The 20,758-nt window shown below is 46.9% G+C and overlaps 1 protein-coding gene across 1 annotated transcript in view; it reads right to left on the reverse strand.

Annotated features, from left to right (window-relative positions):
* Positions 1-20,758, reverse strand: part of LOC126235297 (uncharacterized) — a 56,161-nt gene that overhangs the window by 7,509 nt on the left and 27,894 nt on the right. The window contains exons 6-7 of the mRNA XM_049944022.1: positions 14,508-14,749; positions 5,749-5,957 (exon numbers count right to left, since the gene is read on the reverse strand). Of these exons, the coding sequence (XP_049799979.1) occupies positions 5,749-5,957; positions 14,508-14,749 (451 nt within the window). The remainder of the gene's footprint in view (positions 1-5,748; positions 5,958-14,507; positions 14,750-20,758) is intronic.

A 20,758-nucleotide genomic window follows, 5' to 3' on the forward strand; every position in this document is an offset into this window, starting at 1 on the left:
ATTTCTTACTCAAGTAAAGCGTGGTGCAAAAGTAAAAAAAATAAATAAAAAGGAGCAATTATATTCTTTCATTAATTATAATCTAACTTATTACAAGCATTTTCGCCAAAAAGAAATAATTTTGATACAAACGGTGTTTTAAATGTATGTGTTGTAACCCACATCACTACCCCTGCCAGGTAGCTCACCCTTCTGACACAGCGGCATGGCAGCTCGCCTACACTGAGGTGAGGCCAAGAGGGGTGAGGACTTCCGTGGTTGTTCCTGCTGCTGCCAGCGGCGACCGAATTATTTCGTCACACCTCACCAAGTGCACCAGTCGCACACAATGGTGTTATCACCCCGCTCGTTGAGCCAACCAGAGGGGTACAAGATATTGCGTGCAGCACTAGTCAGTCACTCGGATTCAGTGTAGTAATCAGCGCAGTTTCATAACTAGTAATTCAGTGAGTCAGCGATATCTCATCAGTACGTCTCATTGAAGCATTTCATTGGGACTCAGAAGGGTTCATCGTCGGCAGAACCAAGAGTACAAGATTCCTCGACAAGTAGCAAGTTATCAGCAGCCAGGAGGCTGCCTTTGCCACTTCTCAGTGAGGGTCCATCAGCTATGTAGGCCGAAGTTCACGTTAGCAAAAGCCGGAAGAGAGCTATCACTGGCCCGAACTCTGCCGCCCACAAGTAAACTAGATAGGAGGTTGGGGACCAATTAAGAATCGATATATTTGATTCTACGTTTCATTCATGATATAAATGTAAACCTTTGTGTTCCAATTGTTGATTTTCTGATTGAAATTTACTTTGTGTTGCAAATATGATTATACAGTACAATATTGCTACCCATTTCTGTGTCTGGTTAGAAACTACATTTCGCTTGATCTAGGAACAACGACGTGGATGTACGAGGGCAGTTCAATAAGTAATGCAACACTTTTTTTTTCTCGGCCAATTTTGGTTGAAAAAACAGGAAATTTCTTGTGGAATATTTTCAAACATTCCCGCTTCGTTTCGTATAGTTTCATTGACTTCCGACAGGTGGCAGCGCTGTACGGAGCTGTTAAAATGGCGTCTGTAACGGATGTGCGTTGCAAACAACGGGCAGTGATCGAGTTTCTTTTGGCGGAAAACCAGGGCATCTCAGATATTCATAGGCACTTGCAGAATGTCCACGGTGATCTGGCAGTGGACAAAAGCACGGTGAGTCGTTGGGCAAAGCGTGTGTCATCATCGCCGCAAGGTCAAGCAAGACTGTCTGATCTCCCGCGTGCGTGCCGGCCGTGCACAGCTGTGACTCATGCAATGGCGGAGCGTGCATACACACTCGTTCGAGATGATCGACGGATCACCATAAAACAACTCAGTGCTCAACTTGACATCTCTGTTGGTAGTGCTGTCACAATTGTTCAACAGTTGGGATATTCAAAGGTTTGTTCCCGCTGGGTCCCTCGTTGTCTAACTGAACACCATAAAGAGCAAAGGAGAACCATCTGTGCGGAATTGGTTGCTCGTCATGAGGCTGAGGGTGACAATTTCTTGTCAAAGATTGTTACAGGCGATGAAACATGGGTTCATCACTTCGAACCTGAAACAAAACGGCAATCAATGGAGTGGCGCCACACCCACTCCCCTACCAAGAAAAAGTTTAAAGCCATACCCTCAGCCGGTAAAGTCATGGTTACAGTCTTCTGGGACGCTGAAGGGGTTATTCTGTTCGATGTCCTTCCCCATGGTCAAACGATCAACTCTGAAGTGTATTGTGCTACTCTTCAGAAATTGAAGAAACGACTTCAGCGTGTTCGTAGGCACAAAAATCAGAACGAACTTCTCCTTCTTCATGACAACGCAAGACCTCATACAAGTCTTCGCACCCGAGAGGAGCTGACAAAACTTCAGTGGACTGTTCTTCCTCATGCACCCTACAGCCCCGATCTCGCACCGTCGTATTTCCATATGTTTGGCCCAATGAAGGACGCAATCCGTGGGAAGCACTACGCGGATGATGAAGAAGTTATTGATGCAGTACGACGTTGGCTCCGACATCGACCAGTGGAATGGTACGGTGCAGGCATACAGGCCCTCATTTCAAGGTGGTGTAAGGCCGTAGCATTGAATGGAGATTACGTTGAAAAATAGTGTTGTGTAGCTAAAAGATTGGGGAATAACCTGGTGTGTTTCAATGCTGAATAAAACAACCCCTGTTTCAGAAAAAAAATGTGTTGCATTACTTATTGAACTGCCCTCGTAATAGTTTTGTTCCCAACGGGATGCTTGGTATAGGTGAGTCCGAGAGCCTCTCATCATTGGAGTGCTTGATTTCAATTCTATTGTATTCTATTGTATGTTAACCGAGGGTCTAGAAACGACGGAGAGACCCCGTCCCCGCCGCAGCCGCAGTGGTCCACAACCCTACGATGACTACCGCAGTCCGCTTCACCCCTCCGCCGCCCCACACCGAACCCAGGGTTATTGTGGGGTTCGGCCCCCAGTGGACCGACCCCCCCCCCCTCCCAGGGAACGTCTCACATCAGACGAGTGTAACCCCTATGTTTGGATGGTAGAGTAATGGTGGTGCACGCGTACGTGGAGAACTTGTTTGCGCAGCAATCGCCGACATAGTGTAGCTGAGGCGGAATAAGGGGAACCAGCCCGCATTAGCCGAGGCAGATGGAAAACCGCCAAAAAACCATCCACAGACTGCCCGGCTCACCGGACCTCGACATAAGTCCGCCGGGCGGATTCGTGCCGGGGACCAGGCGCTCCTTCCCAATCTGGAAATCCGTGGACTGCACGGCTAACCGGACAGGCGTGCCTGTCACTATAACTTCACAGACATTTCACCTTATTACAATGATTGTGGTTTGTATTCCGGTGGTAGTCAGGTAGCGACCAGCGAGAGTTACGGCGCTTGGATAGAAACACACACTGAAATCCAGCATTCAAATGGTTCGGGAACTCACCACAATCAACTCCGTGTGGAACAGAAAACAGCGTTACCATACAGGTAGCTTATTGGCCAGAAATGTCAATGTTTAGCCACGTTAATGCTAATATTATTTGTAGTGTACAATCACATTTGTAAAATTCATGTAACTTTTGAACATCAGTATCAGCTGTTAGAACACGAATGCTTACATTTAGCCTACAACTTAAATGAAATGTAAAATGAAATGCATCGGTTCTTGAAAGTCTCTTCGGGTTTGCTGCCGGATCCTAAAATCAACTCGATTCGTTATTTCGGCGATCCAACAGTTCGCCATCTTCAGGAGAATGCTGCTTCTGCTGATGAGACCGCTGAGAACTGACGCCAGGCTGCAAATCGACGTCCCATATAGGCCTGCTTCCCGTACAAGGTGCATGCGCCGCCCATCAGGGTTGCTGCCCTCCAAGACTGGGCAGCCGCGCGGGATTAGCCGAACGGTCTGAGGCGCCGCAGTCATGGGCTGTGCGGCTGGTCCCGGCGGAGGTTCGAGTCTTCCATCGGGCATGGGTGTGTGTGTTTGTCCTTAGGATAATTTAGGTTAAGAAGTGTGTAAGCTTAGAGACTGATGACATTAGCAGTTAAGTCCCATACGATTTCACACACATTTGAACATTTAAGACTGGGCAGGTGGCGCCGACCTTCGTAGAACACCGCCGGCAACTATATGTCGCACCCAGCGACGATTTTCGAACATTCGGACTGGCCGTACCGTAGAACGTTCTGTTTTGAAGGCGAATAGTACAGGAATCCACGACCTGCTAAGAGGAAACCCATTGTCTCTATTAATTAAATTATCCGCCAACCTAATTTCAATTGCATCTTTATAGACACTGTTCCAAAAACCGGAACTGTTGGAAACTATCAAAGTTTCGTCGAATTTCGTACCGTGACCCTTATTTTAGCAGTGTTCAGCTACTGCCGCTTTTTCCGGTTGTTGTAGCCTCGTATGACGGCGATGTTCCACACACCTCTCATGAACTGTGCGAATCGAACGGCCGATGTAAACCCTCCCACATTGACATGGAATTTTGTATACACCGTGTTTCCTAAGCCCCAAATCATCTTTCACAGAGTCTAATACTGCCCTAATCTTGGTAGGTGGACGGAACACACTCTTAATGTTAAGATTCCTGCCCCCAGCATAAGAAATAAAGGCGACCGATCTATGTTCCTCTTCATGCACCTCCCGTGATGATCCAAACTCCATAGCCCGACGAATCTGCTTCTCAGAATATCCATTTTCCTCAAAAACAGCCATCATAAGGTCAAGTTCTTGGGTTAAGCTGTCCGCATCAGAAATGGCATATGCTCTGCGTACCAAAGTCCTGAGGACGCCACTGCGTTGGTATGGTGGATGACAACTCTTAGAATGCAGATACCGATCTGTGAGCGTCGGCTTTCGGTGAACACTATGTCCCAAAGTACCATCTGGGATTTTTTTGTAAACCATAACGTGCAAAAATGGAAGCATCCCATCACTTTCAACCTCCGTGGTAAATTTAATGCGGGGACGAAGACAGCTGAAGTGATCCAAAAACCTATTAAGAGCATCACTTCCATGTGGCGAGACACCCAGAAGCACGTTGGTTGCAAAGCCGAAGACCTCAGTGCCATATCCTCGAAGTCCTCCATAAATAAATTGGCGACTATGGGTGATAAAGGACTATCCATAGCCAATCCGTCATTCTGTGCAAAAACGTTGCCGTTAAATAAAATGTACGTGAATGTCAGCACATCACGACAAAGTTTCACCAACTCTCCATCCAGTTTTTCCCTAATCAAACTAAAGGACTCTTCCAGGGGGACTTGTGTAAACAGAGATACCACATCAAAACTAACTAATAGAACTGAAGGACCCAGCCTCAAAGATTTCAGTCGTCGAATTGTTAGTAATTTGGGTGCACCCACTTATAATCTGGCGAAAAATTTATCATCTGTTCTCAGTCCATATATTGGCAAGTGTAGACATCATACCTCCAATTCGGTAGATTTTATTCGCATTCTTCTGAAGATGGCGAAGAGTTGGATTGCCGCTATGTCAAATCGAGTTGATTTTAGAACCCGGCAGCAAACCCGAAGAGACTTTCAAGACTTATTATGCCGGGAAAGCCTACGAAGTTGCATCGGTTCTTAATTGCAAAAAAAGGTGCACGTGATATTTGTCTATTACAGCGCCATCTACCACGAATGGAAAACATTGATTTGAGTGCATCGTGCTTGTTTTTTGGCGTAGAATCCGAATAAAAATGGCTCTGAGCACTATGGGACTTAATATCTGAGGCCATAAGTCCCCTAGAAGTTAGAACTACTTAAACCTAACTAACCTAAGGACATCACACACACCCATGCCCGAGGCAGGATTCGAAGCTGCGACCGTAGCGGTGGCGCGGTTCCAGACTGTAGTGCCTAGAACCGCTCGGCCACCACGGCCGGCCAGAATCCGAATATGCAATAAGAAAGGGGAGTTCTTGTTTAAAACTACAAAGCTGACCCCGTTCACGCAGGAGGGATGGTTAGGAGGTGGCCAGTTGTAGCACAGACAGATGTCCCCTTTACGTACATTAACTTTTCACCTGAATATTTTTTTCGCACGATGCGTCGTTTTCGAGACATTGAGTTGTCTCAAGCTAAAGCAAACACCGTGTAGTTCGATCATTTTCGCTTAATCATTCAAACGTATTTTTAAAATGGTGTGCTTATGCGTGTGTGTGTGTGTGTGTGTGTGTGTGTGTGTGTGTGTGTGTGTGTCCGTGAGCCCCCCTTCATACATTTCCGTAGTTGAAGTTGTAGGGCAGGTCGTGCATGACGACACGCAGCTTGGAGCCGAAGAGTGAGTCGAGGGCGTTGATGGAGCCGCTGGGCAGCTGCAGCAGTGACACGATGCAGGCAGAGTAGGCCGTCACGTGGAAGACGGCCAGCACCAGCAGGAACATGAGCAGGATGCGCGACGACACGTTCTGCGGCGGGTCCTGCATGCCTGCGGGCAAACAGTGCACTTCAGCGGGTGCACCGACACTCCTCTCCGTATTCTGAGCCACTCCACGTTTTAAAACTAACATAGGAATAATCTAGAACGCTGTTTACTACCTTCAAAAACGCAAAACTAATTTTTTATTCATACACATTGTATCCACAAAAAAACAGTCGAGTCTTGTAAAAAAATAACGAATGGAGAATAACATTAAGCCGTAGAAGTCTTATGGTGTAGCAAGTAAAAGTCAGAGGCAGCCAGCGGCCAGCTAAGTGCCAGCATGTCGAGCAGCCACGTGCAGCCATTATGCTATAAGCTACACTCACGCTCATGAATTAAGGGAACACACATGACACTGATCTGTAAGTCCACAGTATTGGTGATAAGCTGAGAAAACCGTCCCGAAACACATGCCCTACAGAACGCCACTGTTTCCTGATCATGTACCCCAACATCAATATGGGATATGATCACCATGCACACGTACGCAGGCCGCACAACGGGTTGGCATACTCTGGATCAGGTGGTCGAGCAGTTGCTGGGGTATAGCCTCCCATTCTTGCACCAGTGGCAGTCGGAGCTCCTGAAGTGTCCTAGGGGTTTGAAGACGTACAGCGATGCTTCGACCGAGAGCATTCCAGACATGCTCGATGCGGTTTAGGTCTGGAGAACGGGCAGGCCACACCATTCGCCTGATAGCTTCTGTTTTAAGGTACTCCTCCACGATGGCAACTCGGTGGGACCGTGCGTTATCATCTGTCAGGAGGAAGGTGGGACCCACTGCAGCCCTGAAAAGGCGGACATACTGGTGCAAAACGACGTCCCGATACACCTGACCTCTTACAGTTCCTCTGTCAAAGACATGCAGGGGTTTACGTGCACCAATGATAATACCACCCCGCACCATCAAACCACGACCTCCATACAGGTCCCTTTCAAGGACATTAAGGGGTTGGTATCTGGTTCCTGGTTCACGCCAGATGAAAACCCGGCGAGAATCACTGTTCAAACTGTACCTGGACTCGTCCGTGAACATAACCTGTGACCACTGTTCCAATGACGATGTACTGTGTTATTGACACCAGGCTTTACGGGCTCTCTGAGACCAGGGGTCAGTGGAATGCACCTTGCAGGTCTCTGGGCGAATAAACCATGTCTGTTCAGTCGTCTGTGGACTGTGTGTATGGAGACAACTGTTCCAGTGGCTGCGGTAATGTCCCGAGCAAGGCTACATGCAGTACTCCGTGGGCATCACTTGTGGCGTTGTACACTGTGGACGTCCCGTACTGTGGCGCCTGGACACGTTTCCTGTCTGCTGGAATCGTTGCCATAATCTTGAGATCACACTTTGTGGCACACGCAGGGCCCATGCTACGACCTGCTTTGTTTGACCAGCCTCCAGTCGCCCTAGTATTCTACCCCTCATACGTCATCAATGTGTGTTCTTTGAGCCATTTTCAACACACAGTCACCATTAGCACGTCTGAAAACGGCTGCACACTTACTCGCTGCACCGTACTCTGACATGCACCAACACACCTCTGCGTATGTGGTCTGCTGCCAGCGCCACCGTGTGACGACCGCAGGTCAAATGCACACCATGGTCATACCCTGAGGTGATTTAAACGCGCAAACCGCCCACCAGAGCGTTGTTTCACCACATATCAGCATTATCCTTAATTTATGAGCATGAGTGTATGAACACAGAGTTACCCAAGGACGTTACGAAGTACCATTAATAGGCGTAGCTCCACTTGTACTCGGTACACATGTCGACAATAATGGTGATGCCAGCATTTCCTGACGTGAACGAGAGGGACTAACAGAGAGGGTCTTTGGCAGGGACACCGATACATCACGAAGAGCCAGTGGCAGGCTTAGGACGCAGAGTGTGGCCATGCAGGGAGAGGCGCCTGTCTCACTCCATCCAGACTCTGGAAAACTGCTGAAGAGCAGTGCATAATTCGGCTTTCAGAAGTGGACTAGAGGGAGTCAGAGAGACACAGAGGACCGGGAGAGCAGCCAGCCAAGTCTAGGCAGAAGCAGTTGCATTTGTATCAGCGCAGTTAATGAAATCATAGGCGAAAAGTAGGGGAACTCTGTGTGTCGTATAGCAGGTGTGGGCTCAGTTAATACTGACAGTCTCATTTCACAGAAGACGGAATTGTGCTGCGAGTCACCGTCTCTGTCCTAAGACTTGGCTCTTCGTTGGAACAACACCTTCTAGGAAAACGGAGCAAGAGCTTAACCTCTTTTCTGAACAGATTTAGGAGTTGCAAAACGTTTCCAGTTGAGGTTATTTCAAGTCCTTTTCCAATCCTTCCCTTCTCTAATAATGGATTTAACATTACATCCAGGTCAAGATTCCCTCTCACGTACGCCAACCACCTAATTCCCTTCTCACGATCCCTGTCGCCCAATCTCAGATAATCATTCGCTTGGGACGGGACAACATTCATGGATGCATAATACAGGAGGCCTCTTTTCCATCTTACTCGAAGGTGGGTGGAAACAAATTTCCTGATCACTCGTATAGACGCTGACGTGGAGACAGGCGAAAGAGACTCTTCCATGTTGTCGGTAACGACAGAGTGACATGGTGAACGGCTAATCAGAAGCTACGTCCAGAATACAGTGAAGGTTGTCGTAGAGCGTGATAAATCAGTCCAGAGAGTAATCCAAATCGAAAAACGTAAACATGCAGGGTCGAACCCAGAAGAATCATATCGCACGCAGGGAAAGTCTTCATAGACTAGGCAAGAGAGAGAGAGAGAGACTAGAAAGTGGTCGGCCACGGTATCAATCTGTGGTATTGCGTCAATGGCCACGCCCATCCACGCCTCGGCTGCGTCCATTCGCTGACTACTCAGTCCATTTCTGACCCCACATCTGTATCAGTACTAGGGTTGGGCTGCGAATCCTGAATCCCTGTCAGACACAAAAGTCTCTGTCTCTTTTCCTATGCACACTCCTTGTCTTGACAGACCTACATGATACTTTAGCGCGGAAAATGGACGTAGAGTGTACGCAAAGAAACTTGGGTTGTAGCTGCACTTATTTCATTGAAATAATCTGTAGTTACCAACATAAACCGGGAGATAAGAGAGTTTCACGTCTTATCTAAATGGAAAAATACTCTCCACTTTGCATATTATCATTCCTGAGAAACTCATTTCAATATCTCAAAACCGTTTTCAAATGTGAGGGATATCATGGATGTTTCATTTTCAACTCTGTCATTTATGCATGCAGGCAATGCAACGAGAAGTAAGTGCACTAAATACAGTTAATTTTCCCCAGAGTGGAGATAGAAACAGATCTCATCTCAAGTTTAAAGAAAAATTCTATATGTTGGCTATATTTCATTTGCAGCAGTATATGACCTAACATGCGCTAAATGCAAATTCATAGCAACTCCTACTTTTCGTTGAAAACTATTCGAACTTCGCGCAGTAGTTCACTTAATGTCGAAATATCACAGTAACTATTACCATTAACGAAATGATACGCAGTTCATCATGAAGTTGATGAATGACGCCAAAAGATGTGAAAGAATCATTTTTTTACCGAATAGTTTCTTTAAAGTCGTTTTAGAAAGACTGCAAATGAGCCAGCCTCTATTTCTGCATTGTAGCGAGTCGGCCACCAATCAGGCCGAAGTGCACAAAGAATGCTTCGTTGATAACAGATGAAGTGCATAGCTTAGTAGGTGGCAGCTGAGGCTGCTGCCCCTTTGGGAGTGTTGGACTTTCCCAATGTTGAGTACGAGCATGCATTTCTGTGAGCTGCTGCACGAAATTCGAATAGTTTTCAACGAAAAGTAGGTGTCGCTATGAATTTTCATTTAGTGCACGTTAGGTCATACATTGTTCCATACGAACTATAGCCGATATGTAGAATTTATCTGTAAACTTGATATGAGATCTGTTTCTATTTGCAATCGCGAGGAAATTGATTGAATGTAATGCACTCACTTCTACTTCCATTGCTTGCATGCAGAAATGACAGAGTGACAAATGAAATATCCATGATATCCTTCACATTTCATGAACTGTTTGAGACACTGAAATGAGTTTTTGAAGAATGATAAAAAATTATTGATTCACTGACATAACGTATTAATACTCTCCCGTCTCTGGTGCCTTCTTTGTAATGAGAACGAAATAGTTTAACCATTTAATAAATAACAGAAATGCAATAAAAATCTGGAAACGTCACATTCAGTCGGAATTTCAGAAATATTGATACAATTATCACCTCGTGACAGTTGACTCTGGTGTGAATGCTGTGGGATAAGGTAAAGAATTAAGAACAGTGATAAATGAAAGTGTGTCTCATTGTTTTATTCCACAAATATAACTTTATGCTTGTATTTATCATCTTTAAAATATTAATTATCTCATCTTTCTGCAGAATCACGTCAGGATAAGTTCAAAAGCAAAGCAGAACACGTTTTGGTGATGGGCTAATCGGGACCGACCAACCGACGTGTCATCCTCCGCCAATGAGGTCACTGGATTCGGTACGGAGGGGCATGAGGTCGGCACGTCGGTCTCCCGGCCGTTGTAGGTTTTCTTTACCCTGGAGTCAGTAATTCTCATTCAAGAAGCACCTTAAATGGCTTGATGGGGCTGACGACAGTGCGCTATTCCTCCCACCAAGGAAAAAATTCCTGGCAGTAACAGGAATCTAACCCGGCTCCTCTGCATAACAGTCTGAGATACTGACCACTTCTTTTTTACCAGCGGATACACATCAAAGTCATCTCAAACATGTGATTTGCCATTATGTGGTGCAGAAATTAGCTTCAGTTCCAGGTTTTAAATGTGGTGAATTACCGTAATACATCCTTCCTGACGTCGCTTATGGGGTCGTCTTCTTGACTGCTGGGAACGTCATAGCCATTTTCCGGCATCCAACAGAAGGGGATTTCGTTCTTCGTCCAGCCTAGAGATGATGGGATGGTTTTTCCCTAATCCGAGTAAGTGGTCGGAGCCTTCTAGACTGGTTTAAGGACTAGTGACTTTCCCATGAGGAAAGGTGTTTCCAGCATCTGTTGCAAAGAAACTTGGGAAAAGTTGTGGGAAGAAGCAGCCCTTTTCAGGGGAGTGCCCTTAACAGGAGCGGGAAATGGCCATCGAAATTAATTTCATTCTGCTATTAAGGCTAATTCGCTGAAAGGCTGTTAAAACAGTTAAATGTAACGTTTTGAAGTTAGAGGAACGGAGTAGTGGGCTGCTAGCCCGTGCTGTTGTACGAGGCAGGTCTTGTGCCCTCTAGGACAGAGGCGGCGTTTTAACGTGTTTAACGTTGCAGAAGTGGGAGGTAGTGATCCTCCATAGTAAACGAAGTTGCTTTTTCCAATACAAAAAACCCACACGTACTCTAAGGTATGTTCTTGGATGAGGGCCCTGGACTCAGCTCAGTCACTTTCCGGTGTTCTAGTGAGCAGGGAGGTTTAGTGGGCGCTCTCGTGCTCAGTATGAAGAGGATTGAGCCATTAGCTAGCGGAAGGCCATATTTAATAAAGGTGACAGATTTGATGACGTTGCATTCAAGTCACTAAATTACGACAGTTGAAACTTTAATAGTGGCAACTACACTCCTGGAAATTGAAATAAGAACACCGTGAATTCATTGTCCCAGGAAGGGGAAACTTTATTGACACATTCCTGGGGTCAGATACATCACATGATCACACTGACAGAACCACAGGCACATAGACACAGGCAACAGAGCATGCACAATGTCGGCACTAGTACAGTGTATATCCACCTTTCGCAGCAATGCAGGCTGCTATTCTCCCATGGAGACGATCGTAGAGATGCTGGATGTAGTCCTGTGGAACGGCTTGCCATGCCATTTCCACCTGGCGCCTCAGTTGGACCAGCGTTCGTGCTGGACGTGCAGACCGCGTGAGACGACGCTTCATCCAGTCCCAAACATGCTCAATGGGGGACAGATCCGGAGATCTTGCTGGCCAGGGTAGTTGACTTACACCTTCTAGAGCACGTTGGGTGGCACGGGATACATGCGGACGTGCATTGTCCTGTTGGAACAGCAAGTTCCCTTGCCGGTCTAGGAATGGTAGAACGATGGGTTCGATGACGGTTTGGATGTACCGTGCACTATTCAGTGTCCCCTCGACGATCACCAGTGGTGTACGGCCAGTGTAGGAGATCGCTCCCCACACCATGATGCCGGGTGTTGGCCCTGTGTGCCTCGGTCGTATGCAGTCCTGATTGTGGCGCTCACCTGCACGGCGCCAAACACGCATACGACCATCATTGGCACCAAGGCAGAAGTGACTCTCATCGCTGAAGACGACACGTCTCCATTCGTCCCTCCATTCACGCCTGTCGCGACACCACTGGAGGCGGGCTGCACGATGTTGGGGCGTGAGCGGAAGACGGCCTAACGGTGTGCGGGACCGTAGCCCAGCTTCATGGAGACGGTTGCGAATGGTCCTCGCCGATACCCCAGGAGCAACAGTGTCCCTAATTTGCTGGGAAGTGGCGGTGCGGTCCCCTACGGCACTGCGTAGGATCCTACGGTCTTGGCGTGCATCCGTGCGTCGCTGCGGTCCGGTCCCAGGTCGACGGGCACGTGCACCTTCCGCCGGCCACTGGCGACAACATCGATGTACTGTCGAGACCTCACGCCCCACGTGTTGAGCAATTCGGCGGTACGTCCACTCGGCCTCCCGCATGCCCACTATACGCCCTCGCTCAAAGTCCGTCAACTGCACATACGGTTCACGTCCACGCTGTCGCGGCATGCTACCAGTGTTAAAGACTGCGATGGAGCTCCGTATGCCACGGCAAACTGGCTGACACTGACGGCGGCGGTGCACAAATGCTGCGCAGCTAGCGCCATTCGACGGCCAACACCGCGGTTCCTGGTGTGTCCGCTGTGCCGTGCGTGTGATCATTGCTTGTACAGCCCTCTCGCAGTGTCCGGAGCAAGTATGGTGGGTCTGACACACCGGTGTCAATGTGTTCTTTTTTCCATTTCCAGGAGTGTATTTATTTACAGCTCGTACAAAATAGATACGTGTTTCAAAGTTTTACTGACCTTGAAAGTAGTCACCAGCATTGTGTATAACCTGTTGCCAGCGATGTGGAAGTCGTAGGATACTCTTAGCAGTGCCAGTTGTGTTGACAGTTCGACCGGCGCGGTCTATTGCCCGACGGATTTGTAACAGTTCTGAAGCGAATGCCGTGAAGTGTTTCCTCCAGTTTAGAAATAGAGTTGAACTCACGAGGGCTTAAGTCAGAGGAGGGCAGTAGGTGGTATAGCAATTAGTAGCCCCATTAGTCAAACGAATCAGTAACAGCATGCACTGTACGTGCTTGAGTATTGTCCAGTAAAATGATGGTCAGGTCCTGCAGAAAATGTCATCACTTCTGTCTCTATGCTGTTCGTTTTTGGAACACAACCTACGACCAAAGAAGATCGAAGTGATGAATTTTTTGACACGTCACAGACTCGATGTTGTTTTCATCTCAGAGACACATCTCCAGGAGCCGACGTACGCAACATGGACGTTTACCGTACGGATAGAACAGGACAATGCGGGGGAGGGACAGCCATTCTCGTCCGCTGACTTATAAGGCATCACCAAGAACAGTTAACTCACCCTCAGAACATCGAAGCCACGGCAGTTGCCATCGCGGCGGCGATCGGAAACTTAATGTGCTGCAAATGGTATCCAAGTAGCTGAGCATAACCATATCGAGTCAACGATCGGTTCATTTGGACCAGAGGACCCATTCCATTCCATACAAATACAGCCCACATCAATATGGAGCCACTACCAGCTTGCAGAAGGCACTGTTGTTAAGTTGGGCCCACTGCTTCGTGAGGTCTTCGCCACACTCTAACCCTACCATCTGCTCTTAGCAACTTAAATCTGGTCTCATTTGACCGGCCATGGTTTCCCAGTTGTCCAGGGGTCAATCAAGATGGTCACGAGCCCAGGAGAGGCGCTGCACACGATGGCTAGCAAAGTTACTCTCGTCAGTCGTCTGCTGTTATAGCCCAGTAACGCCATATTTTCCCGCATTCTCCTAACGGATACGTTCGTCGTTACGTCCCACAGTGATTTCTGCGGTTATCTCACGTAGTGTTGCTTTTCTGTTATCACTGTCAATTCTACGAAAACGCCGCTGTTCTCGGTCGTTAAGTGAACGCCGTCGGCCGCTGCGTTGCCCTAAGTGAGAGGTAATAACTGAAATTTGGTATTCTCAGCACGTCTTTGACACTGTAGATACTAAATTCCCCAACGATTTCCGAAATGCAATGTTCCATGCGCCTAGTTCTAACTACCATGCGGCATTCTAAGTCTGTTAACTCCCGTAGTACGGCCAAAACTACGTCGGAAACCTTATCACACGAGTCAGCTGAGTACAAATGACAGTTCGCCAATTCATTGCCCTTTTATAGCTTGTGTTCGCGGTACTACCGCCATCTGTATGTGTTCATATCTCACGACTTTGTCTCCTCGGCGCATGCTGACCACCAGCAGTGGTAGACCAGTGCATATCAAACGCGCACCTTCCTCGCAGACGATGCTGAAGGCGACGAGCGGCACGTCAGTCCAGGGCGGCGCGACGGCGGGGTCCGTGTTGTCGTCGAGCATCCCCTGCGCCCTGGCCAGCAGCCGCTGCGAGGCGACCACCAGCAGGGCGAGTAGCAGCGCCGCGAGCGAGTAGCTGAGCCAGACGCCGCGCGAGAAGGGCCGCGTGTACACGTTGCTCACCGCCGCCAGCGACGGCTCTCGGAACATGAACGCCGGCCTGCAGCGGCGACACGCCGGCTAGAGCTTTGCACACAGTATTGGCGAAGAGAGTACGACAAGTGCCATAATCCGATTTCCCAGAAACTGCGCTTAGTGGGAGAGCGAACACGTTGAACTCTGGTTTCGCAGTACAGAGCGGATCAGGTTGTGGAAAGGGGTCAAGGTCAATTACTGTTAGTTGTACAAGAATACAAAACGTTATTGCTCGAGCCAGTGCACAGTTTTCTCTTTAAAACAACAAAGATCAATTCACGGTTGAGGGCCCAAGTAACTTCTCCAGAGTAAGTTTGGATTCCTTGTGAAACACCAGGATTTAGAGTAACGGCTGAAGGCCTTACTTAAGTAAAATTGCAATATCTTTTTGGCTAAATGCCGAAATAATATTTCAGATCAGCTAAGAAAATTCCTTAGAAGCCAAGCATTTACAGTTTTCGGCTAAAGGCCATATTAAGGAAAATTCAAATAAATTCTTCGGCTGAAAGCCCAATAAAAAATTTCTTTACATAATAAAAGAGAGGCTTTGAAGATATGCTTTTACATAGTACAACTAAACATCTTAAGAAAACTTGAAGCGTTTTGTCGGCTGAAGGCCCAAACAATTACCCAAGAATAATTAAAGACCACCTTAAGAGAAACATTTACAGAACATGGCTAAGGGCCGTTCCAAGAACTCAAGATAATTAAAGTGAAACCTTACAGGCAAGGATTTACATATTAAAGCCACAGATTCTGAAACAAACACGGCTGAAGGCCTAAGCCGGTCGCAGGTTCGAATCCTGCCTCGGGCATGGATGTGTGTGATGTCCTTAGCTTAGTTAGGTTTTAGTAGTTCTAAGTTCTAGGGGACTGCTGACCTTAGATGTTAAGTCCCATAGTGCTCAGAGCCATTTGAACCATTTGAAGGCCTAAATACAGAGCAAAAAGAATTTTAAATAAAACACGGTTGAAGACCTAATCTTAAAATAGTTGTCATGAAGTCGGATGAAGGCCATCTACTAAACATAAAACAGATTATTAATACACGGATGAAGGCCTGTCACACTACCTGTGACCATATAAAATGACAATCACAAATAACAAACAGTGGTGCTCAGAAGTGTTCAAAGGGTCGGCCTGGGGAAGAAACTCTAACAACAGTTTAGGTGAGACAGGCAGCCAAGCGTAACACTAAATAATTAGGCGACAACACGACCTAGGGACGGCTGAAAACCAACTAACAACCTAATCAATTCCCTCTGTCGCAACCGACCAACTACCTATTCCAGTCTGCAGACAGCATTCATCTGCTCGGTGGAAATCACAGGAGCTACACACAGTTCCACGTAAACACACTTGCACAAGAACTCGAACAATCTTAAAAGCAATCACTGTGGACCAGCAAGGACGAATCATTTCGACAAACAGAGTTTCCACAAGCTGTCGGTGACCAAATACACGTCGTCCGATGAGACGACCGACCGAACGACCAACCAAGGTCGTCCGCACTCAAATTATGTGTGTCGGCAACGGTCGGGCGAGTCTTGGCTGTCCGAATCTAATTGCAGCTCCCACCCGACTCAACTCGATGTCCGTTCGGAATTCGGAGACACGGCGACCCGAGAACACTGGTTCGGACCCAACCATGCAGAGGTAACTCTTGCCAATTGGCCACGACATCTCTGCACAAGGAAGGAACCGACCCACGTCTCAGAAGATGACCAACTGACGAGGCCCAGAAACGGTCAAAGGACTAAATAGACGTCACCCGATGAGACGACCAACCAACCAACGGTCGTCCCGCTCCAATCTCCTTCCGTCGGACAGTTCATGTAGGTCGCCAGCTGTCGGTAAGCACTGGCTGTCCGCACCTCACTGGCGCTCCGTCCCCGACTTGCTCCACTGCAGGTCCGCCCGCAACTGAACTCCCGACACACGACGACCCGGAAATACTATCGGTCGTTCCAGAGATGGTACGATAGTGCACATATCGATAAGCGCTGCTGCCACTCACGGACAGGTAAGGCAGGAAGTTAGTGACGCCAGTAAATGGAATAAGAAAACGAGGCGGCAGTACCGTAACAGAAGATGACAAACAATAAACGGCATGAACACGAGCCGTGCAACGGCTCACAACTGTCTCAGCTTAGCCGTGGATACTCGACCGTTTCTGAGAAAACGACGGTAAAAGTTTTCGAGGTAGTGCCTTTTAAAAAGCAAAAAGGTTCAGATGAAGCGGAGTGGCCCGGCAATAGACGTCTGGCGTTAGGTCCAGCGAATTCTGGCATCTATCACACGTGCTGCTCCTGACCGAATAACAGCGCAAACGATGTTTCTAGATGATTACGACCCGCAGAAAAGACTCATTTGTGAATTAGGTCCGCCGTCTTGCAGCCCCACTCTTTCTCTTTTTGCGACCGACGAGAAGTGTATTCTCGATTTTTGAACTTACGCGAACATACCACATTGCATCGTTGTCTGTAATCCGAAATATAGGCAATACTTTTCCAGCTTCCTTTGGAGTGCTTGCTACGACCCGCTGTGCAGTTGGAATGTCCCTGCAATGAGCAGTTGATCTGCTGTGCTATTTCTGATTTTTTTATGCTGCGACCTCCAACGGTATTCTTCTCTATTTCGAGAAGACGTGCTTGGGTTCCTCCACAGCTATGGACGGCTTTCATCGACTTCACTCCACATGTCCGAGGAAAAAATAATATTTTCTTCTGATCCATACATTTGTTACCTCTGCCCCCTTTCCTTTCCTTCTTTCTTAGTTTAGGTAGAACTGTTGGAATAGGCGTAATTAGGTGCCGACGCCTGCAGCGGTAGCAAATAGTCTCCTTCTTTACAGGTTCCTTCATAGCCAGTATAATGAGTGGTAAAATTGGTTAGCGTTAAAAAAAAAAAAAGTGGCGCAGTGACTAGCGTCACGGATACACGCTTTTGCGCCTCGTGCTCGAAACACGATAGCTATTGCTATTTTTGTTTTTCATTTATCTATCCATCACTGTAGAAGATTTATATACGAATGCTTTCCAATGTATACTGAAGCAATGTTTTTCTTATTCGTCAAGTAATTATATGTCTGGTGAACGAATTTAAAAAAATGGAAAAATTATTTCAAATTGTTTTCGGTGAAATTCCTGCAGTGTATCTGGATTCGTAATCAACTGCAAGGGCCACTTTTAAAAAGATTGATCCAGTATGCACGATTTGGCTGCGAAACTATTGCCAACACGTGAACTCTTCAGCAGTGTTAACGACGTTTCTTTCCCGAGTGAGATTCATACTAACAAGGGAACCTCCCCATCGCACCCCCCTCAGATTTAGTTATAAGTTGGCACAGTGGATAGGCCTTGAAAAACTGAACACAGATCAAGTGAGAAAACAGGAAGAAGTTGTGTGGAACTGTGAAAAAATAAGCAAAATATACAAACTGAGGAGTTCATGGGAAGGAAGGCAACATCAAGGACACTGGGACCGCAGGAGCGCCGTGGTCTCGTGGTAACGTGAGCAGCTGCGGAACGAAAGGTCCATGGTTCAAATCTTCCATCGAGTAAAAACTTTAACTTTTTATTTTCAGTTTATGTGACAAACTCTTATGTTTTCATCACTTTTTTGGGAGTGATTATCACATCCACAAGAAAACATAAATCGGGCAAGGTAGAAGAATCTTTTTACCCATTCGCCAAGTGTACAAGTTAGGTGGGTCGACAACATATTCCTGTCATGTGACGCACATGCCATCACCAGTGTCGTATAGAATATATCAGATGTGTTTTCCTGTGGAGGAATCGGTTGACCTATGACCTTGCGATCAAATGTTTTCGGTTCCGATTGGAGAGGCACGTCCTTTCGTCCACTAATCGCACGGTTTTGCGATGTGGTCGCAAAACACAGACACTAAACTTATTACAGTGAACAGAGACGTCAATGAACGAACGGGCAGATAATAACTATGCAAAAATAAGTAAAATTTTCACTCGTGGGAAGACTTGAACCAAGAACCTCTCCTTTTGCAGCTGCTAACGCTACCACGGGACTACGGCGCTCCTAAGTTCACGTTCTCCTTGATGTTGCGTATGTAGCCCATGGACTACTGTTTGTATATTTTGCTTGTTTTTTCACAGTTCCACACAACTTCTTCCTGTTTTCTCACTTGATCTGTGTTCAGTTTATCAAGGCCTATCCACTGTGCCAAGTTATAACTAAATCTGAGGGGGGTGCGATGGGGAGGTTCCCTTGACAGAAATGTCGCTGCGGCAAATATGCTTCATTAGATGTTCGTGGTGTTCGGAATTTCTATGTTTAGTATGTTCCTAGGATCGGTATCATCCAAGGGAGTGCACGAAATCTTTCTCAAGAATAAACATAAGAATAAAATGTAAGAATCAAAAACTGATATAAGAATGTAGTATAAGAATATGAGAATTTAAAATGATTGTAACCCCTAAAATACCACACAAAAAAAAATGGCTCTGAGCACTATGGGACTTAACATCGATGGTCATCAGTCCCCTAGAACTTAGAACTACTTAAACCTAACAAACCTAAGGCCATCACACAACACCCAGTCGTCACGAGGCAGAGAAAATCCCTGACCCCGCCAGGAATCGAACCTGGGAACCCGGGCGCGGGAAGCGAGAACGCTACCGCACGACCACGAGCTGCGGACAAAATACCGTACACACACACATTATTCAAGTAATGTATGACACTTATTATCAAACCCAGCTGTGATATTACAGTTAATGTAACGCCTTTGTGACTTGATAAGATCCATGGACATGGCAGGATAAAGGAAAAAAATAAATTAAATAAATAAAAACAATCGGATTTCGAACACGGGATGTAAAAGTGAGAGGTCGCAACCCTAACAACTATGCCACCAGTCGGGCGGAGCTTACCATCCCGTAAGAGACACCTACATATATTAAGTCGGTGATTTTCACAGTCGTTTTGTCAGAAACGGTCGAATATTGACGGATAAGCCGAGACAGGTGTTTAGTCCTCCTCCACTAAGGCGAAGTTTCTGGGAAATCGGGTTATGCCACTTGCCGTGTTCTCCTCGTACAGTGACAGTATGAGTCAGTCACGTGACATTGATGAGTTGGCAACGTTCCGCTTCTGGCCGTCAGGCTTTAAGCATGAGGGTAACAGGCGTTCTCGGACAGTAAGAGATGTGCATTGCAATAAACTGACATAGACTACATCCTGACTGACTGTCTGCCCGTGCAGCAGTTTTTTCCTCGCACGTTCAGGCACTGAAGACGTTCTAACAGTTACTTGTCTTATGTAGTGCGAAAAATTAAACCAACGCAAGTATAATGTATTCATTGGAACTATGGTCAAAAACTCAAGCGAACTTTGATGTAGCTATACGTTTTGTTCTGCTATAATGTTTGGCTGACTTTGATATCGGTTTTAGAAACGATTTTTGACGAGATTAGACTTGCGAATCATGTCCTTTACTTTGGTATCCCTCATTGGCAAGTGCACTTTAAATTGTAAGTTAGATCATCAGTAGTGTCCATGTCCGTTTTGCAACACGGCATGCGTACCTTTTTACGTCGAGCTGGGACTCAAACGCATTGGAAGTCAGCCAAGACGAGACTTGTCTCGAACAAGCAGAATGCTCAGTCAACGAGTTGGGTCTTGCCAAAGCCTACCTGTCTGCCTTGTGACACTTTACAACCATCATGGAACAATACGTAGATGTGGAAAATAACTTGAGTCTCCGTTGTTCAAAAATGGTTCAAATGGCTCTGAGCACTATGGGACTCAACTTCTCAGGTCATTAGTCCCCTAGAACTTAGAACTAGTTAAACCTAACTAACCTAAGGACATCACACACATCCATGCCCGAGGCAGGATTCGAACCCGCGACCGTAGCGGTCCCGCGGTTCCAGACTGCAGCGCCTAGAACCGCACGGCCACTTCGGCCGGCCAGTCTCCGTTGTGCATTCTACCATCTATTGTACAGTAACCCAATTATCCATCTACAAAAGTGCTGCTTTACGTAACTTTTGGA

Source organism: Schistocerca nitens, chromosome 2, assembly GCF_023898315.1.
Source record: "Schistocerca nitens isolate TAMUIC-IGC-003100 chromosome 2, iqSchNite1.1, whole genome shotgun sequence".
Lineage (NCBI taxonomy): Eukaryota > Metazoa > Arthropoda > Insecta > Orthoptera > Acrididae > Schistocerca > Schistocerca nitens.